Genomic DNA, 24169 nt, shown 5'->3' on the forward strand with positions numbered 1-24169 from the left:
CCAGAAGAAGGCAATGGCAAACCACTTCTGCAGAAAAATTTGCCAAGAACAATCACGGTCATGGAAAGACCAGGATCACCCACATCATACAACACGGCGCACAATGATGATAACGTTGAATGTATCTGCCTCTTATCACACCCAGCTGAGCATTCCATGCACCCAACACTCTCTGTGTAAAGAACTTACCTCTGACACCTCCCCCACCCGGAAAATTATCCCCCCTCATATTAGCCATTTCCAACCTGGAGAGAAGCCACTGGTCATCCACTCAATCTATGCATCCTGTCATTTTGCCTGCACTGTTTTGTGCACTTTATGCAGTCCTGGGTAGGTCCGTAGTCTAGTGTAGTTTTTTTTGTTGTTTTCACGTAGTTCAGTGTAGTTTTTGTACAGTTTCATGTAGCACCCACCAGGGTCCAGAAAAACATTGTCTCGTTTTTACTGTGTACTGTGCCAGCAGTTATGGTCGAAATGACAATAAAAAGTGATTTGACTGATTTGACTTGATCTTGTACACCGCTATCAAGTCACCTGGCATCCTCCTTCTCTCCAAGGAGAAAAGCCTTAGCTTGCACAACCTATCCTCGTAAAACATGCTCTGTAATCCAGGCAGGACCCTGGAAAATCTCCTCTGCCCCCTCTCCAAAGCTTCCACACCTTGTGCACAAGTGGTGCGTGTGACCTTGATTTCAACGTTTAAGGGGAAGTTTGGATAGGTTCATGGATAGTAGGGGTATGGAGGGTGATGGGCTATGCGCGTCTTTGGGAGAAGGCAGTTTAAATGGTTTTGGCATGGATTAGATGGGCAGAAGGGCCTGTTTCCATGCTGAACTTTTCTATGACTCTATCCTCCCTTTAATGAGGGACCAGAACTGAACCCAGTAGTGGGGAGTGGGGTGCTGTTGCTTACAACGGATATGCCAGGCTAATCCTGGGGTGTGAAACTCGTTCGGACTAATCCCTGGAGTTTGAAGCTCGTACAGACTAATCCCTGGAGTGTGAAGCTCGTACAGACTAATCCCTGGGTGTGAAGCTCGTACAGACTCATCCATGGGGTGTGAAGCTCGTACAGACTAATCCCTGGGGTGTGAAGCTCGTACAGACTAATCCCTGGGGTATGAAGCTCGTCCAGGCTAATCCCAGGGGAGTGAAGCTCGTCCAGACTAATCCCAGGGGTGTGAAGCTTGTACAGACTCATCCCTGGGGTGTGAAGCTCGTACAGACTCATCCCTGGAGTGTGAAGCTCGTACAGACTAATCCCTGGAGTGTGAAGCTCGTACAGACTAATCCCAGGGGTGTGAAGCTCGTACAGACTCATCCCTGGGGTGTGAAGCTCGTACAGACTAATCCCAGGGGTGTGAAGCTCGTACAGACTAATCCCTGGAGTGTGAAGCTCGTACAGGCTAATCCCAGGGGTGTGAAGCTCGTACAGACTCATCCCTGGGGTGTGAAGCTCGTACAGACTCATCCCTGGAGTGTGAAGCTCGTCCAGACTAATCCCTGGGGTATGAAGCTCGTCCAGACTAATCCCTGGAGTGTGAAGCTCGTCCAGGCTAATCCCTGGGGTGTGAAGCTCGTCCAGACTAATCCCTGGGGTATGAAGCTCGTCCAGACTAATCCCCGGAGTGTGAAGCTCGTACAGACTCATCCCTGGAGTGTGAAGCTCGTACAGACTCATCCCTGGAGTGTGAAGCTCGTACAGACTCATCCCCGGGGTGTGAAGCTCGTCCAGACTAATCCCAGGGGTGTGAAGCTCGTACAGACTAATCCCAGGGGAGTGAAGCTCGTACAGACTCATCCCTGGAGTGTGAAGCTCGTACAGACTCATCCCTGGAGTGTGAAGCTCGTCCAGACTAATCCCAGGGGAGTGAAGCTCGTACAGACTCATCCCTGGAGTGTGAAGCTCGTACAGACTCATCCCTGGAGTGTGAAGCTCGTCCAGACTAATCCCAGGGGTGTGAAGCTCGTACAGACTCATCCCTGGAGTGTGAAGCTCGTCCAGACTAATCCCTGGAGTGTGAAGCTCGTACAGACTCATCCCTGGAGTGTGAAGCTCGTCCAGACTAATCCCAGGGGTGTGAAGCTCGTACAGACTCATCCCTGGAGTGTGAAGCTCGTACAGACTAATCCCTGGGGTGTGAAGCTCGTCCAGACTCATCCCTGGAGTGTGAAGCTCGTCCAGACTAATCCCTGGGGAGTGAAGCTCGTCCAGGCTAATCCCGGGGGTGTGACGCTGGTCCAGACTAATCCCAGGGGTGTGAAGCTCGTACAGACTCATCCCTGGGGTGTGACGCTGGTCCAGACTCATCCCTGGAGTGTGAAGCTCGTCCAGACTAATCCCTGGGGAGTGAAGCTCGTCCAGGCTAATCCCGGGGGTGTGACGCTGGTCCAGACTAATCCCAGGGGTGTGAAGCTCGTACAGACTCATCCCGGGGGTGTGAAGCTCGTCCAGACTAATACCTGGGGATGTGAAGCTCATCCAGACTAATACCGGGGATGTGAAGCTCATCCAGACTAATACCGGGGATGTGAAGCTCATCCAGACTAATACCGGGGGTGTGAAGCTCGTACAGACTAATCCCGGGGGTGTGAAGCTCGTACAGACTCATCCCTGGAGTGTGAAGCTCGTACAGACTCATCCCTGGAGTGTGAAGCTCGTCCAGACTAATCCCTGGGGTGTGAAGCTCGTCCAGACTCATCCCTGGAGTGTGAAGCTCGTACAGACTCATCCCTGGAGTGTGAAGCTCGTCCAGGCTAATCCCAGGGGTGTGAAGCTCGTCCAGACTCATCCCTGGGGTGTGACGCTGGTCCAGACTAATCCCGGGGATGTGAAGCTCATCCAGACTAATCCCGGGGATGTGAATCTCATCCAGACTAATCCCGGGGGTGTGAAGCTCGTCCAGACTAATCCCGGGGATGTGAAGCTCATCCAGACTAATACCGGGGATGTGAAGCTCATCCAGACTTATACCGGGGGTGTGAAGCTCGTCCAGACTAATCCCGGGGATGTGAAGCTCATCCAGACTAATACCGGGGGTGTGAAGCTCGTCCAGACTAATCCCGGGGATGTGAAGCTCATCCAGACTAATACCGGGGATGTGAAGCTCATCCAGACTAATCCTGGGGGTGTGAAGCTCGTCCAGGCTAATCCCTGGGGAGTGAAGCTCGTCCAGGCTAATCCCTGGGGAGTGAAGCTCGTCCAGGCTAATCCCTGGGGAGTGAAGCTTGTCCAGACTAATCCCAGGGGAGTGAAGCTTGTCCAGACTAATCCCAGGGGAGTGATGCTTGTCCAGACTCATCCCGGGGTAGTGATGCTTGTCCAGACTAATCCTGGGGGTGTGAAGCTTGTCCAGACTAATCCCAGGGGAGTGACGCTTGTTCAGACTCATCCCGGGGTAGTGATGCTCGTCCAGACTAATCCCTGGGGAGTGAAGCTCGTCCAGGCTAATCCCTGGGGAGTGAAGCTCGTCCAGACTAATCCCAGGGGAGTGAAGCTCGTCCAGACTAATCCCAGGGGAGTGAAGCTTGTCCAGACTAATCCCAGGGGAGTGAAGCTTGTCCAGACTCATCCCGGGGTAGTGACGCTTGTTCAGACTCATCCCGGGGTAGTGATGCTTGTCCAGACTAATCCCGGGGGTGTGAAGCTTGTCCAGGCTGAGGAGGCTGCACAGTTTGGGTCCACATTCCTCGGAGCCTGGGATACAGTCAAAATGAAAATGGATTTCTCTGTTGCCTGCACAAATACACCTGTACACAGGTACAAAGAGAAACGAACTGTAGCAGCATCACAGGCCCTTGGTGTTAGAGACACAAGGTCAAACTCAAGAAAAAGCAAAGATCATACACAGTGATTACAAAAAATAATATAATAACAGTCCAGTTTGGTGTAAAGTGGTCCTAGTGTTACTGTACTGAAGTAGTGATTGGGGTAGGTTCAAGAACCGCATGGTTGATGGGAAGTAACTGTTCCTGAACCTTAAGAGCAAACACGAGGGAATCTGCAGATGCTGGAAAATCAAACAACACACACAAAATGCTGTTGGAACACAGCAGGCCAGGCAGCATCTAAGTCCTGACGAAGGGTCTCGGCCCGAAACGTCGACAGTGCTTCTCCTTATAGATGCTGCCCGGCCTGCTGTGTTGTGGTTTCTGTTCGTCCTGCCCAATGGTAGCCGTGAGAAGATGACGTTGCCCAGATGGCGGAGATGTTGTTGGCTTGATGCGGTGCCTCCTGTAGGTGTGACTGATGGTGGGGAGGGATGTGTCCGTGTTGTATCGGGCTAAGTCCTCTCCTCTCTACAGCCTCTGATATTCCTGTTTGTTTGAATTGCTGTACCAGAGCATAGTGAAACACGTCTCTCTCTCTCTCTTTCTCTCTCTCCCTCTCCTCTCTCCCCTGCTCCTGCTCCCCTCCCCCTCCCTCTCTCCCTCTCCCATCTCCCCCTCCCTCCCTTTTTCCCTCTCTTCCCCCTCTCTCCCTCTGTCTCTGCTCCCTCCCTCTCTCTGCTGTCCTGGGGTCGTGACTAACTCCTGGTCTCGTGCTCCCCCTTGTGGCTGCCTGAGGCCTGTCAAGTCAAGGGAGCCGGGCAATGATGGTTTTGATGGCACTCTGCGAATGTGTCTGAGGGTGAAGATATCTGTCTCTGAACTGAAACACCTTTTGTCATCCTTCACAGGAGATTCAGAACTCGCTGCTGAACTGGACTGGTCCCGACCTGATTGCGTTCGGAGAGCTGGTGCTGGAAGGAACGTTCCGGGTACAGAGAGCCAAGAAGGAGCGGACGCTGTTTCTCTTTGACAAGATGCTCCTCATTACCAAGAAGAGAGCAGATCAGTACACTTACAGTCTGCACATCTTTGTGAGTGATGTCGTCCGATCGCCCGACACAGTCATTGAAAAGTACAGCACATGATAAAATCAGCTGTAGTCAGTACGGTTTGCTCAAGGGAAAATTTTGCCTGACAAATCTGTTGCAATTCTTTGAAGAAATAAGAAGCAGGACAGACAAAGGAGAATTGGTTGATGTTGTATACTTGGATTTTCAGAAGGCCTTTGACAAGGTGCCACACATGAGGCTGCTTAAGTTAAGAACCCAAGGTATTACAAGAAAGGTACTAGCATGGATAAAGCAGAGCTTGATTGGCTGGGAACAAAGGGAGCCTTTTCTAGTTGGCTGCCAGTGACTAGAGATGTGCTACGGGGACTGGAAGGGAGGCTGCATCAATTTGCATTATATGGATGATGAAATTGATAGCTTTGTGGCCAATTTGCAGACAATATGAAGATAGGTGAAAGGGCAGTAGTCTTGAGGAAGCAGAGAGTCTGCAGAAGGACTTGGACAGATTAGGAGAATGGGCAAACAAGTGGCGGATGCCATACAGTGTCGGGAAGTGTCTGGTCATGCACTTTGGTAGAAGGAATGAAAAGGATGACTATTTTCTAAATGAAGAGAAAATTCAAAAATCAGAGGTGCAAAGGGACTGGAGTCCTCGTGCAGGATTCCCTAAGAGTTAACTTGCAGGTTGAGTCGGTGGTGAAGAGGGCAAACACAATTTTAGCACTCATTTTCAAAGGACTAGAGTATAAAAGCGAGGATGTAACGTTGAGGCTTTGCAAAGCACCGGTGAGGCCTCACCTGGAGTATCGTGAGCAGTTCTGGGCCTCATCTTAGAAAGGGTGTGCTGACACTGGAGAGGGTTCAAAGGAGGCTCACGAAAGTGATCCTGGGATTAAAGGGCTTGTATGAGCAGCATTTGATGTCTCTGGGCCTTTAACTACTAGAATTGTATGAAGAATGAGTGGGGACTGGCTCTCATTGAAACTTGTTGAATATTGAAAGACTTTGATAGAGTGGAATTGGAGAGGATGTTTGCTATGGTGGGGGAGTCTAAGACCAGGAGACCTGCTTCAGAGTAGAGGGATGTCCTCTTAGAATGGAGACGAGGAGGAATTTCTTTAGCCAGAGAGTAGTGAATCTGTGGAATTTGTTGCCACAAGAAGCTGTGGAGGCCAAGTCATTGGGCATATTCAAAGCGGAGGTTGATAGGTTCTTGATTAGTCAGAGCGTGAAAGGTTACAGGGAGAAGGCAGGAGAAATGGGGCTGAGAGGGAAATGATCAGCCATGATGAAATGGTGGAGCAGACTCGACGGGCCGATTGGCCTAATTCTGCTCCATTCCTTATAGTCTTATGATCGGTAGAGCCGCTGTCTCACAATTCCAGGGATCCCAGGTTTGATCGTGGCCTCCGGCACGGTCTCTTTAAGGAGTTGCACTTTCTGCCTGTGACCACATGGGTTTCCTCTGGGTCCTGCAGTTTCCGCCCACATCCCAAAGAGGCGCAGGTTTTCACCGTAAACTCCCCTGGTGTGTGGGCGAAGGGTCAGAGGGAGTTGATGAGACTGTGGGGAGAATAGTGTCTGACCTTCGCATGGGGTGTGTGGTCTGTGGGGAGCCTTGAACAAGCTGAGCCTGAAGGATTCTCTCTCCCCCTACAGTGCTGCAACCTGACGTTGTCGGAGAACGTGAAGGATTCCCTCAGCTTCCGAGTGACTGACCTGACGGTTCCGCGGCAGCAGCACACACTCCAGGTCAGTCATCCTCGCCGCTGCCTCGGGCCCCCAGCCACCCCACTCCATGCTGCAGGAGGGGATCTATGGCAGGTCGGCTGCCTGTCAGTGGTTCCTCCGGTTTCATCTGTGGTTGGGCAAAAATGTGGCTTCTAAGGCCAGCCTGTTGTTACCAAGACCGGTCCTGTTGTCGCCAGGGCAGGCCAGTTGTCACTAAGGCAGGCCTGTTGTCACCAAGGCAGGCCAGTTGTCTCCAAGGTAGGCCAGATGTCTCCAAGGCAGGCCAGATGTCTCCAAGGCAGGCCTGTTGTCACCAAGGCAGGCCTGTTGTCACCAAGGCAGGCCTGTTGGCTCCAAGGCAGGCCTGTTGTCACCAAGGCAGGCCAGATGTCACCAAGGCAGGCCTGTTGTCACCAAGGCAGGCCAGATGTCTCCAAGGCAGGCCAGATGTCTCCAAGGCAGGCCTGTTGTCACCAAGGCAGGCCTGTTGTCTCCAAGGCAGGTCAGATGTCTCCAAGGCAGGCCAGATGTCTCCAAGGCAGGCCTGTTGTCACCAAGGCAGGCCTGTTGGCTCCAAGGCAGGCCTGTTGTCTCCAAGGCAGGCCTGTTGTCACCAAGGCAGGCCTGTTGTCTCCAAGGCAGGCCTGTTGTCTCCAAGGCAGGCCTGTTGTCACCAAGGCAGGCGAGATGTCTCCAAGGCAGGCCAGATGTCTCCAAGGCAGGCCTGTTGTCACCAAGGCAGGCCTGTTGTCACCAAGGCAGGCCTGTTGTCTCCAAGGCAGGCCAGATGTCTCCAAGGCAGGCCAGATGTCTCTAAGGCAGGCCTGTTGTCACCAAGGCAGGCCTGTTGTCTCCAAGGCAGGCCAGATGTCTCCAAGGCAGGCCAGATGTCTCCAAGGCAGGCCTGTTGTCACCAAGGCAGGCCTGTTGGCTCCAAGGCAGGCCTGTTGTCACCAAGGCAGGCCTGTTGTCACCAAGGCAGGCCTGTTGTCTCCAAGGCAGGCCTGTTGTCACCAAGGCAGGCCTGTTGTCTCCAAGGCAGGCCTGTTATTGCCAAGGCATGCCTGTGGTCAACAAATCAGGCCTGTTATCTCCAAACAGGACTGTTATCTCCAAGGCAGGCCTGTTGTCACCAAGGCTGGTCCGGTGGTTGCCAAGGCAGGCCTGTTGTCACTGACACTGGTCCTGTGATTGCTGAGACAAGCCTGTGGTCGCTGAGACAAAACTGTGGTTGCCTAGATGGAGCCTTTGGTAACCTAGTCAGGGTCAGTGGTTGGCGAGGTGGGGCTTTCATTGTTATGTGCTCAGTTGGGACTTAAGATCAGTCTCCAAGGCTCAGGGCTGCGTCAGGCAATGAGCGAGTCTCAGTGGCTCTCATCCACGCACGACATTTCTGGGGTCAACTACAGGCCACTTCCCAAGGTGTAGCTGATCTATTCCTTGTTTTTTTCAGGCCAAGAACCAAGAAGAGAAGAGGCTATGGATACATTACCTCAAGCGGTTAATCGTAGAGAATCACCCGGCCTCCATCCCACAGAAGGTTCTCACCTCAGCTGTCGTGTGTGTGTGTATGTATGTGTGCGTGCGTGTGTGCAGCACGTGCATGCGTTCATGTACACGCATGCTTTTGTGCTGTGTGCATATGTACACCCCTTGGTTACGAACATCAGGGTTAACAGGTCACGGCTGATCTTTGAGCTCAGCGCCAGTTTCCTACACTATCTCCAGAATCCTTTCACTTCTTGAATATTCAAATGCCTATCCATTCCTCTTCAGACCAAGTGCCTCTCATGTTTGTTCTTAATAAAGTGGTGTGGGTAAATGCCAGAACATTTTTATGATTAAGTTACTGTACAACACTGAGCGTTTGCGACCAGCTCGCTATTGAAACTTCCTGTTCCGGGCTACTCGCCTGCATTGCCCACTGGGATCTGAAGTTCTTTGTTATGTACATGCATAATTGCACAGCCTCCACGGCCGAGGGGTAGAGAGCTCCAAGGCCACCTCCACCCCCCACCAGCTCCAGCTGAGAACTTCCTGAATGACAGGCCCCTACTCTGGGAAGCGTGACCCTTAATTCCAAGCATTTCAGCCATTTATCGCCAGTAGCAATTCCAACACCATTATTTTACACTTTACTGAGTATCGGCCCAATTTGTTTATTCTCAGATCCGACGGGACAAGCTCAGCCAGTCGGGAATGCTTTGCCTCTGTCCTTGGTTAGAGAGACCGGACGTGCACACAGTGCCCTCTCCAACACCTTACATAACTGGATCAGAGTCAGGTTCATTGTCACTGACATAGGTTGTGAAGTTGTTCCCTTGTGGTAGCAGGCACTCTTCTTTTTTTAAGCCCCTCGGCCCGAGCGGGGCAGAGGCCACCAGAGTCCTCCGTCCTGGGCCAATGGAAGGTTGACTGGCCCTGTGGCTTCCACGTTCATCACACGACTTCATACGTCTAAAGGTTAACTTGCAGGTTGAGTTGGTGGTGACGAAGGCAAATGCCATGTTAGCATTCATTTCAAGGGGTCTTGAAATCAAGAGCAGGGATATGAGGTTGAGGCTTTATAAGGCACTGGTGAGGCCTCACCTTGAGTATTGTGAACAGTTTTGGGCCTCTCATCTTAGAAATGATGTGCTGACATTGGAGAGAGTTCAGAGGAGGTTCACAAGGATGATTCCAGGAATGAAAGGATTATTGTACGAGGAACGTTTGATGGCTCTGGGTCTGTACTCACTGGAATTTAGAAGGATGAGGGGAGATCTCATTGAAACCTTTCAAACGTTGAAAGGCCTAGACAGAGTGGATGTGGAAAGGATGTTTCCCATGGTGGGGGAGTCTAGGACAAGAGGGCACAGCCTCAGGATAGAGGGGCATCCAATTAAAACAGAGATGTGGTGAAATTTCTTTAACCAGAGGGTGGTGAATTTGTGGAATTTATTACCACAGGCAGCTGTGGAGGTCAGGTCGTTGGGTGTATTAAAGGCAGAGATTGATGGGTTCTTGATCGGACACGGCATCAAAGGTTACAGGGAGAAGGCCGGGGAGTGGGGCTGAGGAGTGGGAGAGAGGATCTGCCATGATTGAATGGCAGAGCTGACTTGATGGGCCAAATGGCCTAATTCTGTTCCCATGTCTTATGGTCTTCCAGGCAAAGATCATTCCTCTCCCAGTAATGAGATCTTTGGAGTTTCTTTTGGCGTTTCTGCAGTTCTGGGTTTTTATAGGATGGCGTTGCTAGCACCATGTCCAATCCCCCCTACTTTCACAGCCAGGCTTGGGACGCATGCCAGAGTTCAGCGAGACAGTGCAATATGTAAAAACTACCTTACGTTACAATTGGAACACTTGGAGTATTGTGCTCGGTTCTGGTCATCTCCCTATAGGAAGGATGTGGAAGCTTTAGAGAGGGTGCAGAGGAGATTCACCAGGGTGCTGCCAGGATTAGAGAGAGTGCAGAGGAGATTCACCAGGATGCTGCCTGGATTAGAGAGGGTGCAGAGGAGATTCACCAGGGTGCTGCCTGGATTAGAGAGGGTGCAGAGGAGATTTACCAGGATGCTGCCTGGACTAGAGAGGGTGCAGAGGAGATTCACCAAGACGCTGCCTGGATTAGAGAGGGTGCAGAGGAGATTCACCAGGATGCTGCCTGGATTAGAGAGGGTGCAGAGGAGATTTACCAGGATGCTGCCTGGACTAGAGAGGGTGCAGAGGAGATTCACCAGGATGCTGCCTGGATTAGAGAGGGTGCAGAGGAGATTCACCAGGGTGCTGCCTGGATTAGAGAGGGTGCAGAGGAGATTCACCAGGATGCTGCCTGGATTAGAGAGGGTGCAGAGGAGATTTACCAGGATGCTGCCTGGATTAGAGAGGGTGCAGAGGAGATTCACCAGGATGCTGCCTGGATTAGAGAGGGTGCAGAGGAGATTTACCAGGATGCTGCCTGGACTAGAGAGGGTGCAGAGGAGATTTACCAGGATGCTGTCTGGATTAGAGAGGGTGCAGAGGAGATTCACCAGGATGCTGCCTGGATTAGAGAGGGTGCAGAGGAGATTGACCAGGATGCTGCCTGGATTAGAGAGGGTGCAGAGGAGATTTACCAGGATGCTGCCTGGACTAGAGAGGGTGCAGAGGAGATTTACCAGGATGCTGTCCGGATTAGAGAGGGTGCAGAGGAGATTCACCAGGATGCTGCCTGGATTAGAGAGGGTGCAGAGGAGATTTACCAGGATGCTGCCTGGATTAGAGAGGGTGCAGAGGAGATTCACCAGGATGCTGCCTGGATTAGAGAGGGTGCAGAGGAGATTGACCAGGACGCTGCCTGGTTTAGAGAGGGTGCAGAGATTCACCAGGACGCTGCCTGGATTAGAGAGGGTGCAGAGATTCACCAGGACGCTGCCTGGATTAGAGAGGGTGCAGAGATTCACCAGGACGCTGCCTGGATTAGAGAGGGTGCAGAGGAGATTCACCAGGACACTGCCTGGATTAGAGAGGGTGCAGAGGAGATTCACCAGGACGCTGCCTGGATAAGAGAGGGTGCAGAGGAGATTCACCAGGATGCTGTCTGGATTAGAGAGGGTGACTTATGAGGGGAGGTTGAGGAAACTGGGATCTTTCTCTTTGGAGTGAAGGAGGATGAGACAGAGGCCTCAATGAGGTATGTTGTGAGGTTAAGAGTACAAGATGTTTGTTCAAGAATCTGATTTCAGTGGGGTAGAAGATGTCCTTGAGCCAGGCTTTTGTATCTTCTGCCCAACGGGAGGTGGGGTGAAGGGAGAAGTGAGAAGCAGCTAAGAAAACACAGTCCCTCGTGAACTCCTACCTCCTCCCCTCCCTCCACCTCCTTCCCCATCTGTGGCAGAGACCTCGCTTGTCACATCCACCTCATCAGATGCCTCCGAGCCCAGTAGGGGTGATCAGCCTCATTCCTACAGGACTGCCTCACCAGAGAAGGCGAGTCAACGGAGAGTTCTCCTGCCTGCTGTCAGAGCAGGCTCTATGGGCCGAAATGCCTAACTCTACTCCTATGTCTTAAAGTCTTGTGTTCAATGGCCACTTTATTAGGTACACCTCAATGTAAATATTTAATCTGCCAATCATGTGACAGCAATCAGTGCATAAAAGCATGCGGACATGGTCAAGAGGTTCAGTTGTTGTTCAGACCAAACATCAGAATGGGGAAGAAATGTGAATTAAGTGACTTTGACCGTGGAATGATTGTTGGTGCCAGATGGGGTGGTTTGAGTATCTCAGAAACTGCTGATCTCCTGGGATTTTCATGCGCAACAGTCTCTAGAGTTTACAGAGAATGGTGCGAAAAACAAAACAAAATCTAGTAATCAGCAGTTCTGTGGGTGAAAATGCCTTGTTAATGAGAGAGAACAGAGGAGAACGGCCAGACTGTTTCAAACTGACAGGAAGGTGACAGTAACTCAAATAACCACACGTTACAACAGTGGTGTGCAGGAGAGCGTCTCTGAACGCACAACATGTCGAACATTGAAGTAGATGGGTAACACCAGGTTTGACTTGGGTACCTAATAAAGTGGCCACTGAGTGTATGTCTTATGGGTACCTCGGTCTGGAGTTGACTGATTGTGTTTTTGTACTTGCAGGCGAAGCAGGTGTTGCTGGAAAACCACTCTCATTGTAAGTAAACACAGCAGGTTCTGTTCTTACGGCTTATGGTCTAAACCCTTCCTTCCTGACCGCTGGATCTTGTTGCCCGCCCCCGCGACTCCGTGAAGTAACTCCCGTCGTTACTGTCACCGCACTTGACCAAGACGTTTGTCCTTCTCGCCGTGGTATTGAGTCGCCTGCCGTTCGCACAGATGCTCCCTCACAACCTCCGTGAGTTTTCACAAGCACTTGCCCGTTCCCTTCCAGACTCGCCAGTGAATTGTTACAGCCCAGAGCCCTTGAAGAAAGTCTCCTCCTCACCCCACCTAGATGATTCCCGAGGATGTTCACGAGGGCGAAGACAGTCGGGTGAGTGTCCAGACAGTCTGGTAAGACTCTAGACAGTCTAGTGAGACCCTAGACAGACCGGTGAGATTTCAGACAGTCTTGTGAGCGTCCATACTGTTTGGTGTGAGTCCAGACAGTCAAATGAAATTCCAGACTGTCTGGCGAGGGTCTGGACAGTTGAGTAAGATTTTAGACTGTCCGGTGAGGGTCTCATTAACACACTGAGTGTGTGAGGATCTAATAAAAGTCCTATGACTCGGCCTCCTCAGCTGCCTGTGGCAATGAATTCCACAAATTCACCATCCTCCGGATAAAGAAATTTCTCCTAATATCCATTGTAAAAGGATTTCCCTCTGTTCTGAGAATGTGCCCTTTGTTCTTGAACTCTCCCAATTTAGGAGACATCCTGTCTACACCCACTGTGTCTGGGCTTTCCAGTATTCGGAAGGTTTCATTGAGAATGTTGCCCTGAGTCTTTTACAATGCAGCAAGTGCAGTCCCAAACCCAAACACTCCTCATACTGAATGTTAACCCTTTCATCCCTACGATCAGACCAAGTAGGCTGAAGGCCCTGTTTTTGCGTGCCATCACTCTGGGAATTGTTTTACAGGGAAAGGAAACCACAGGTAACTCTCATCGTGCACCCTCTGTTTATAGCGGAACTGAGCGATTAACGCTATCCAACTGAGTGAGATGCCTCTCGATATGTAGGAACAGAATCAGGTTTAATATCACTGGCACACAGAGTCGTAGAAAAGTACAGCACAGGAACAGGCCCTTCAGCCCATCTAATCCATGCCAAACTATTTAATCTACCTAGCCCCATCGACCTGCATGGGGACCATAGCCCTGTACCGACCACATCCGTGTACCGATCCAAACTTCTCTTAAACGTTGAGATCAAGCTTACATTCACAGCTTGCGCTGGCAGCTCATTCCACACTCTCGTGGCCCTCTGAGTGAAGAAGTTTCCCCTCATGATCCCTGTAAACTTTTCACCTTTCACCCCTAACCCTTGACCTCTGGTTGTAGTCCCACCCGAACTCAGTGAGAAAAGCCTGCTTGCATTTACCCTATCGATACACCTCATAATGATACACCTCTCTCAAATCTCCCCTCAACCTTGTACGTTCCAAGGAATAAAGTTCAAGGAAAAAGCCAAGAAATGTGTTGTTTTGTGACAGCAGTACATTGCAATACATTGTAAAATAAACTATAAATTACAATAAGAAATGTATATAATTTAATTAGGTATAATTAAATCATTAGTACAAAAAGAGAGCAAAAATTAGCGAGCTAGTGTTATAGACAATAGACAGTAGGTGCAGGAGTAGGCCATTCGGCCCTTCTAGCCAACACCGCCATTCAATGTGATAGTGGCTGATCATCCACAATCAGTACCCCGTTCCTGCCTTCTCCCCATATCCCTTGATTCCGCTATCTTTAAGAGCCCTATCTAACTCTTTCTTGAAAGCATGCAGAGAACTGGCCTCCACTGCCTTCTGAGGCAGAGCATTCCACATTTCATGGGTTCATTGTCCATTCAGAAATTGGAAGGTGGAGGGGAAGGACTTGCCTAGTTGGGCCCTTATCTCCCAGTGGACCACAGACCATCGATGGCCTCCTGTCTCCATCATGCTCAGGTCGACGGTATGTTGATGAAGATCATGGTTCTTCATCAACACTTCTGCCGTCTATTGTTTCCACTGTACAGGGGATTTGCCAGTATAGCTTCACCAGAGTCCTATTGGCCGGCCTTGCCTGTTTCCACCTCTCAATGACGGGGACATAGGGTTGGACGTTGAGAGTCGGGGTAAAGAAGATGTCTTCAGGCTCCTGTACCTCCTCCCCGATGGTGGCATTGAGAAGAGGGCACGTGCTGGGTGATGGGGGTTATTAAAGAGGGGGGGCTGCCTGTTCTGAACCATTGCCATTTCACCACGACCTCAGTACCGGGGAGGTCGGTGCCCATGATGGAGCTGGTTGAGTTTACAACCTTTTGCGTCGTTTCCGCTCCCGTGCAGTGGCCCCCCAAATGATGCAACCAGTAAGAATGGCCTGTAGAGTGATGTGGTCAGGTTGTCATTGCGAAGAACATTCCAGCAATAATCCAAACCAGAAATGGAAGCGCCTGGAAAGGCAAAGGATTATTCCAATTCCACTGTCCTTTATTGCAGAACCTCCAGTGTTCAGCTACACCCCAGAAAGATCGAAGAAGATATTTCCCTTGTTAAATGCAGAGAATTCACTGCCGTTCTGGCGGGGAAGAAGACAGTCTGGTGAGTCCGAGTCTCATAAGCTGTTTCTAACTCAGTTGGGGTCTGCTTGGAGTTGGTTTGAAAGTCTTCATCATTCCCATCGATGTCAGATATCATCCCGACGGTAGCACCTGGGTGGCGTAGCGGTTAGCGCGATGCTGTTACAGCTCGGCCTGTCGGAGCTCAGAGGTCAATTCCAGCATTGGCTGGAAGGAGTCTGTACATTCTCCCGTGAACAGGAGTGTTTCCTCTGGGTGCAACTCCATACACTCGCGCTGAACTCATCGGTTTCTCTGACTTTGCCTCCAACTTCCACCCTACCCTTTGTCCAACTCTGACGCCTCCCTCCCCTGTCTCGATCTCTCCGTCTCCATCCCTGGCGACAGGCTGCCTACCGATATCTTTTATAAACCCACCGATTCCCATGGCCACCTTGGCCAGGCCTCTTCCCACCTTGTCTCCTGTAAAAATCCTAATCCCTTTTCACAGTTCCATCACTTCCACCACATCTGATTCCAGGATGAGGCTTTCCTTCCCAGGACAATCAGAGATGTCCTCCTCCTTCAAAGAACACGGTTTCTCTCCCTCCGCCATTGATGCTGCCCTCACCCGCATCGCGTCCATTTCCTGGAGAGCCGAACTCACCCCATCTTCCCACTGCCTTAACAGGGATAGAGTTTCTCTTGTCCCAACCTCCCCCCCCCCCCCCCCCCCCCCGGGGAGTCCCCGCATCCCACACATCATTCTCGGCAACTTGCGCCATCTCCGAGGGAATCCTACCACCAAACACAACTTTACCTCTCCCCCACCCCGCCCCACTCTCCGCTTTCTGCTGGGATCACTGTGTGAGGAATGACCTTGCAGAGGTTGTATAAAGTCATAACTGCATAGACAGGGTGAACACACACAATATTTGATCCCAGCGGAGCCAGTCTAAAATCTAGAACTAGTCAGGTGTTCAAGGGGAAAGATTTTAAAGAAACCAGCGGGACAACCTTCCTCACATAGAGGTTGGTGAGGGGGCAGAGCAAGCTGCCCGAGGAAGTGGTAAATAATATTTAGGTACATTTGGACAGATAGGAGAGCTCTGGAGGTGCTTAGACCAAATGCAGGCAATGGGACTGGTTTGATGGATAGCATGGATGAGTAGGGCCAAAGGGCCTGTTTGGAGGAGGGTGTTGTCTGACTTTATAACCCAGTAACAACTGAATTAAAGTCTCTTTCTCGTTCCAGAGCCGAGCAAACAGATTCAGGCAGTGATCGAACAGACCGGTAGGTGATCCTCTCTTTCATCCACGTCTCCTCAAAACTGGTGATCTTTGTTCAGGGGAATCCGTCTGTCATAATGACGATTTTCTGCGCAAACGCGCACTGACTGTATCTTGGGTCTGTGTGTCCATGCAGCAACACCCACACACGTTCACACGCAGAAACACATACTCGCGTACCCGCGCACACTCACACACCCACACGCCCACACGCACAGACAGCCAGATGCACATGCACACACTGTCACATACCCACACACCCCCACATGCACACTTACTTGCACGTAATGTGCACACAGACACTGCATTGTAACATCATGTCAGGTTTATAACTAACTTGATGAATTGATGTGTGCGTGCACACGCACACACACACACACACACACACACACACACACACACACACACACACACACACACACACACACACACACACACACACACACACACACACACACACACACACACACACACACACACACCACCGCCCCCCCCCCCCACCCCGAAGTGGGCTAACTTTCCCCGTCAGAAAGATCTGACAAGACTGATCACTGGCGTGGTGGCAATCACGTTTTTGCCTCCCCTTCCTGCCCACCAGTGGCTCTATCTAGTCGAGGGTTTAACCACCTCCAGTGGCCTGTGCCCACTCACACCCTGTCCATGAGACAGTAAGTTGTTGCTCTTCAGAATCCAAATGAGGTTTAATATCACTGGCATATATTGTGAAATTTGCTGTTATGTGGCAGGATATACAATGGCTATAAAAAGTCACCCTCGCCCCCCCCGCCCCCGGAAGTTTTCATGTTTTATTGTTTTACAACATTGAATCACAGTGGATTTAATTTGGCTTTTGTTTTGACACTGATGAACAGAAAAAAAAGACTCTTTTATGTCAAATTGAAAATAGTTCTCTACAAAGTGATCTAAATTAATTACAGATATAAAACACAATATAATTGATTGCGTGAGTATTCACCCTCTTTAACATGACAACCAATTCATCACTGGTGCAGCCAATAGGTTTCAGAAGTCACGTAATTAGTTAAATGGGGATCACCCGTGTGCAGTCAAGGTGTTTCAATTGACTGTAGTAAAAATACACCTGTATCTGGAAGGTCCAACAGTTGGTGTGTCAGTATCCTGGCAAAAACTGCCCCATAAAGACAAAAGAACACTCCAAGCAACTCTGTGAAAAAGGTTATTGAAAAGCACAAGTCAGGAGATGGATACAGGAAAATTTCCAAGTCACTGAATATCCCTTGGACTACAGTTAAGTCAATCATCAAGGAATGGAAAGAATATGGCACAGCTGTAAATCTGCCTAGAGCAGGCTGCCCTCACAAACTGAGTGACTGTGCAAGAGGGGGACTAGTGAGGGAGGCCACCAAGAGACTTATGACAACTCCGGAGGAGTTACAAGCTTCAGAGGCTGAGATGGGAGAGACTGCGCATACAACAACTGTTGCCCGGGTGCTTCACCAGTCACGGCTTCATGGGAGAGTGTCAAAGAGAAAGCCACTGTTGAAAAAAACTCACATGAAATCTCAGCTAGAGTTTGCCAGCAGACATGTGGGAGACTCTGAAGTCAGCCAGAAGAAGGTTCTATGGTCTGATGAAACCAAAATTGAGCTTTTTGGCCATCAGACTAAACACTATGTTTGGTGTGATTCAAACACCGCACATCATCAAAAACACACCATCCCTGCCCTGAAGCATGATGGTGGCTGCATCATGCTGTGGGGAGGCTTCACTGCAGCAGGCCCTGGAAGGCTTGTGAAGGTAGAGGGTAAAATGAATACAGCAAGATGCAGGGAGATGCTTGAGGAAAACCTGACTCAATCTGCAAGAGAACTGTGATGTGGGAGAAGATTTGTTTTCCAGCAAGACAATGACCCTAAGCATAAAGTCAAAGCTACACAGGAAAGGCTTAAAAACACCAATGTTAATAACCTGGAGTGGCCAAGTCAGGGTCCAGACCTCAATCCGATTGAGAACTTGTGGCTTGACTTGAAAAGGGCTGATCTTTCGCAAACCTCATGCAATTTGCCAGAAAGCTTGAGCAGTTTTGTAAAAAAATGGTGAAAAAATTGGAGTGTCCAGATGTGCAAAGCTGATAGGGACCGATCCACACAGACTCGAGGCTGTAACTGCTGCCAAAGGTGCTAAATACTGACTTGAAGGGGGTGAGTACTTATGCAATCAATTATTTTGTGTTTTATATTTGTATTAGATTATTTTGTAGAGTTCTTTTTTTCAATTTGACATGAGTCTTTTTCTGTTGTTCAGAGTCAAAAGAGCTAAATTAAATCCACAATGTTGTAAAACAATAAAACATGAAGACTTCAGGGGTGGGGTGAGTATTTTTATAGGCACTGTGTGCCATTATCATTACATGACCTGGGCTGTCAGAGGTTTCCCAACATCTGCAGATTTTCTCTTGTTTGTGATGGTCTTGCCAAGAACAATCATGGTCATGGAAAATTTTCCTACAGAAGTAGACCTTCTTCTGGGCAGTGTCTTTACAAGACGGGTGACACCAGCCATTATCAATACTGTTCAGAGATTGTCTGCCTGGCGTCAGTGGTCACGTAACCCAGAAGTGTGATACGCACCGGCTGCTCGTACAACCGTCCACCTCCTGCTGTCATGGCTTCACGTGACCCTGATCATGGGGGTTGGGCTAAGCAGATGATACACCTTGCCCAGGGATGACTTGCAGGCCAGCAGAGTGCCTTCCACCCCTTTGGTAGAGACGAAGTGCAAAAAGTAGAGAGAAACAGTGAGGCAGTGTTCACGGGTTCAATGTCCATTCAGGAATCAGATGGCAGAGGGGAAGAAGCTGCTCCTGAATCATTGAGTGTGTGTCTTCAGGCTCCTGTACCTCCTCCCTGATGGCAGAGGGGAAGAAGCTGTTCCTGAATCACTGTGTGTGTGCCTTCAGGCTCCTGTACCTCCTCCCTGATGGCAGAGGGGAAGAAGCTGTTCCTGAATCACTGAGTGTGTGTCTTCAGGCTTCTGTACCTCCTCCCTGATGGCAGAGGGGAAGAAGCTGTTCCTGAATCACTGAGTGTGTGTCTTCAGGCTCCTGTACCTCCTCCCTGATGGCAGAGGGGAAGAAGCTGTTCCTGAATCACTGAGTGTGTGTCTTCAGGCTCCTGTACCTCCTCCCTGATGGCAGAGGGGAAGAAGCTGTTCCTGAATCACTGAGTGTGTGTCTTCAGGCTCCTGTACCTCCTCCCTGATGGCAGAGGGGAAGAAGCTGTTCCTGAATCACTGAGTGTGTGTCTTCAGGCTCTTGTACCTCCTCCCTGATGGCAGAGGGGAAGAAGCTGTTCCTGAATCACTGAGTGTGTGTCTTCAGGCTCCTGTACCTCCTCCCTGATGGCAGAGGGGGAGAAGCTGTTCCTGAATCACTGAGTGTGTGTCTTCAGGCTCCTGTACCTCCTCCCTGATGAGAAGAGGGCGTGTCCCGGGTGATGGGGGTCCTCTGCGATAGATGCCGCCGTTGAAGATGTCGTGGATGGTGGGGAGGCTGGTGCCCGTGATGGAGCTGGCTGGGTCTGCAACACACTGCAGCTTTCTCCACTCCTCAGCAACGGAGCCGCCAAACCAGACGGTGATGCAACCAGTCAGAGCCTCTGTATCAATCTGCTCGTGATCTGCGCGACATACCAGATCTCCTCAAACTCCTCATGAAGCAGAGCCGCTGGTGATTACATCGGTGTGTGCATTTTGGGGTTCCAGTTCTGACCCCCTCTCTGCCAGATACCCAGCTCCTGATCAGTGATGGCCCCCAGGACGCTGATGGTTGGAAATGCCGCTGAATATCCAGTCTGATGGTCAGTCTGTCGCTCGTCGGTGAGATTAACAGGTCCTTTGATGACCGATGAAGGCATAATTCACTCCTTTGTGTTTCTGGAGACAACCCCCCCCCCACCCCCCACCTCACCCACCCACCACCACCTCCCCTAAGCAAGCTGCAGGAACATTTAGATTACATGGAGGCAGGAGATGAAAAGCTTCTAGCTCTGCTTGGATCTTTTTCTTCCCCTCCTCTGGCCGGGGGCGCAGATTGAAATTTAATTGTGAGCTGTTTATTTTATCCCTGTGTTTTGCAAGGGCTTTGATCCTGGGACACTGCTGTCAGAGAGAGGGTTGAAGTGGAGATGTGCTTTTGAGGTGTTAAGTGTTCAAAGCCATTCCATTGTGAATGTACGTCAGAATCAATTAACATTGGTAACACTGATCTGACACGCACTGAGGTCCGTGGAAATGGCACAGGGGACTGACTGTCCATCGGACCCTGTCTGCACTGGCCAAAGGACTTTACATGAACAAGGACATGTCAGAATCGGGTTGATTATGATTGACGTATACTACGTTGTGAAAAGTGGTGTTTTGTGGCAGCAGTACAATGCAATACATAAAAGGCTATAACTTGCAATAAGAAATATCAATATGTGTAAATTAATTTAAATAAGTGATGCAAAAAGAAATTCTGGTGGTGTTCATGGATTCATTGTCCATTCAGGAATCTGATGGTGGGGAGGTAGCTGTTCCTAAAGTGTGTATGAGCCTTAAGGCTCCTGTACCTCCTTCCTAATGAGAAGATGGCATGTCCCGGGTTGTGGGGGGGGGCGGGGGGCTTTAATGATGGATGCCGCCTTTTTGACCCATTAACTTTTGAAGGTGTCCTCGATGCTAGGGAGGCTAGTGCCCGTGATGGGGCAGGCTGAGTTTACAGCTTTTCCCAATCCTGTGCAGTGGTCCCTCCACACCAGGTGGTGATGCAACCAGTTAAAATGATCTCCATTATACATCTGTCTTTGGTGACATACCAAGTCAATATAGGTAACCGTCCATTCCCCCCCTCCCCCCACCCAATGTCTGTCCCAAGGACTTTACACGGACACAGACATATCAGAGTCACGTTTATTATCACCAACGTACAGTACTTGTGCACAAATATGCTGTAGTGAGAATGCCTAAGACTTGTGCACAGTACTGTAGTAATTTTATGCATTGCACTGTCCTGCTGTCACAAAAAAATCAAGTTTTATGATGTATGTGAGTGGAGATAAACCAGATATGGGTCTCTATTGTGGACTGAGAGTGGGAAGGAGGCAGGGAGAGGGGAATCATAGCAGGGTAAGGGGAGGGAGTGGGAAGCACCAGAGAGACATTCTGTAATGATCTATTTCACTATTTTCTGACACCTATTTATCTTTTATATTTTGTACTGTAACCTGTTTTTATGGCTTGCATTGTACTGCTGCAGTAAAACAAACTTTGTTGCTGATAACAGGCCTGGTTCTGATTGAGTCCTGTGTTAGCATCGAGGATATCTATAAAAGGTGATGCCTCGGTAAAGACCCCCATCACCCAGGACGTGCCCTCTTCTCTTTGCTACCATCAGGGAGGAGGTACAGGAGCTTGAAGACACATACTGTATGTTTTAGGAACAGCCTTTTTCTCCACTGCCATCAGATTTCTGAACAGCCATTGCACCCATGAACTCTACCTGACATTTCCTGCTCTCTTTTTGCACAGTATGTGTTGGTGGTGGTTCTCCATCGTGTCTGGTGATGACAGGAGACCTGTGCGGGAGAGTCTTTAAAGTGGAAAAGCCGTTGCACTTGGGACAGCTCTACTCTCTCGACCTCGGAAGTCCAAGTCCAGTGTTATGAGCAAGCGTCACAAACCAGGGTCTTCCCTGGTTGCGGTGGATGACCGTGGTGCTGCCTGAGCCTCGTCGTGCCCTTCGCTCTCCACGGAGCGTTGCAGTACCCCCTTTCCTGGCCGTTGGATCTCACTGTAGATCTCATCCACGCAGGATACAGGGAGAAGGCAGGAGACTGGGGCTGAGAGGGAAAATGGATTGGCCATGATGAAACGGCGAAAGCAGCCTCAATGGGCCAAATGGCCTAATTGTGGTCCTGTATCTAATGGTTAATTAGCCCCTGCAATTTTTCCTGTGATCGGGCCAGGGTTACAATCGATGGGTTGCTGGGCAGCGTGGCTCTGTGTGTCAGAAGGGCCTGTCGCACGCTGCATTGCTAAATAAATGATAATCCTGTCTGTGATCCACCCAACCCCCTTATCAACATCCTTTTTGTCACAGCTAGCTGCCTACCAACGGAGAGCTGTGCTCGCAAAGCACCTCACTGGGACAATGTCCTGAGGCTGTTACAAGAACTGAGGAGATAGAGACGCAAGTCTGCCTGCCTCACTGATCAGCCTAAGACGCCGTCAGGATCTGAGCATCTGCATGAATGCCTGTCATTTTCTGTAGGGGCTCTAATGGCATCCTGATTTCATCTACAATATTTTAAAAAATCCAATTGACTTTCAATGCAGAAGGCAGCCAACATTATTCTGTCCTTCACATATTTGTTGAACAGACTTAAAATAAGCTCGTTTCCAATTACCTCTGAACTACATTATAAAGCAAAATTTCCCCCCAGCCAATCCCAGAGCTTGTCAGCAGATAATGAGTGCAAAGTTCCTCTCTTTAAATTGGTTTCTGTTCCCTCAGTCAACTTAAATGTGCAGATGAGCCACTTAACGTTGCCAGGGTAACGGGGACTTGTCATCGTCATGGTTTGTCGGACTTTTAGCAGCAGCACAACACGTCCCAGCTTATCTTAGAGTGGTAATGGGCCGGCGGGGAGGGGAGGTGTAGGAGGGGATGTGGTTTTGTGGTTTGAGCTCCATTCAAAATACATTTATTTATCAAACTATGTATGCAGTATACAACCAGGAGATTTCTCTTCCTATAGACAACCTCAAAACAAAGAAACACCATGGAACAAACCCGTTCAAAGAAAGATATCAAACATTCCTCCCACCACATTCAAAAGAAAATCGCGCGCAGCATCAAAAAAAAAAGCGCAAGTGTAAACCAGGGTATATGAAACACAAAATCAAAAGGCATATTTCAGTTCAGTTCAGCTCAGCTCAGCTCAGTGTTCATTATCTGCGGGCGGCCCCGATTCAAAAACTGCAGGACAGTAGTAACAAAGAAGAGCAACTTGAACCAGTGCATGTCATAAACCCAAGTTAGAGTCCAAATCTACAATCCACGTCAATTAAACCTTGCTCCGGCCCCATCCTCCAACAGCATCGAGGGAGAGGGAGATCACTCGAATGCAAGGACCATTCCTCAGGAGCAGAGAGAGAGAGAGAGGGGTCACCACACGCAGACACCTTCCTCTGGCAGCAGCGAGCGAGAGGCTGGATAGAATCGATCATGGCCTCGTGCCCTGTCTCCTGGCTTCCGGGCCTCCGTGCTGTGCACTTTCCTCATGGAACACTCTCGGAGACAGAAACGAGCTAGGTTGCCCACTGGCCCAGATTATAGATAACAGGCTCTGACAGTAGCAGGACCACATCTGAAATAAAAAGACAATGTAAAAGAAATGAAAGGAGTTGCTTCATGAACCGTCTTTGGTAGCGAGGTTCCCTGGTCCTGTCTTCTTCCTGAAGCAACCTCAACTAACATAGTTAAGCACAAGAGATTCTGCAAATGCTGGAAGTCCAGAGCAGCGCGCACAGAATGCTGGAGGAACTCAGCAGGTCAGGCAGCGTCCATGGAGAGGAATGAACGGTCAACGTTTTGTTGTGAGACCCTTCACCAGGACTGGAAAGGAAGGGGGAAGAAGCCAGAATAAAAAAGTTGGGGGGGGGGGGGTTGGGAGGAGGACAAGCTAGAAGGTAAACACAAGAGATTGTGCAGATGGTGGAACTCCAGAACAACACACACAAAATGCTGTAGGAGCTCAGCAGGTCAGGCAGCATCTATGGACAGTCCTGATGAAGGACTTGGCCCAAAAGATCGAATGTTCATTCATTTCCATAGATGCTGCCTGACCTGCTGAGTTCCTCCAGCGTTTTTTGTGTGTTCCTCTGGAGGAGCCCAGTGAGTCATGGAGAGAAACCAATGAACAAAAGTTTTGGGGGGGGGGGGGGAGGTTGAGACCCTTCATCTAGACTCGAGTCTCTGCAGATAGTGTGTGACCCACTGAATCCCTCCAGTGCCTCTGCATACTCTCCAGATACCCGATCTCTCGAGTTTTCACGAAGTACTTTGGTTGGTCGTGAAGG

At 50.0% G+C, this 24169-nt stretch overlaps 1 protein-coding gene across 1 annotated transcript in view; it reads left to right on the forward strand.

The window, feature by feature from the left end:
- The window catches only part of plekhg2 (pleckstrin homology domain containing, family G (with RhoGef domain) member 2), a 230010-nt gene that overhangs the window by 187784 nt on the left and 18057 nt on the right, over positions 1 to 24169 (forward strand). The window contains exons 9-15 of the mRNA XM_073063781.1: positions 4680 to 4862; positions 6501 to 6593; positions 8026 to 8112; positions 12188 to 12221; positions 12459 to 12560; positions 14718 to 14819; positions 16032 to 16070. Of these exons, the coding sequence (XP_072919882.1) occupies positions 4680 to 4862; positions 6501 to 6593; positions 8026 to 8112; positions 12188 to 12221; positions 12459 to 12560; positions 14718 to 14819; positions 16032 to 16070 (640 nt within the window). The remainder of the gene's footprint in view (positions 1 to 4679; positions 4863 to 6500; positions 6594 to 8025; positions 8113 to 12187; positions 12222 to 12458; positions 12561 to 14717; positions 14820 to 16031; positions 16071 to 24169) is intronic.

Source organism: Hemitrygon akajei, chromosome 12 (genome assembly GCF_048418815.1).
Source record: "Hemitrygon akajei chromosome 12, sHemAka1.3, whole genome shotgun sequence".
NCBI classification, from domain to species: Eukaryota; Metazoa; Chordata; class Chondrichthyes; order Myliobatiformes; family Dasyatidae; genus Hemitrygon; species Hemitrygon akajei.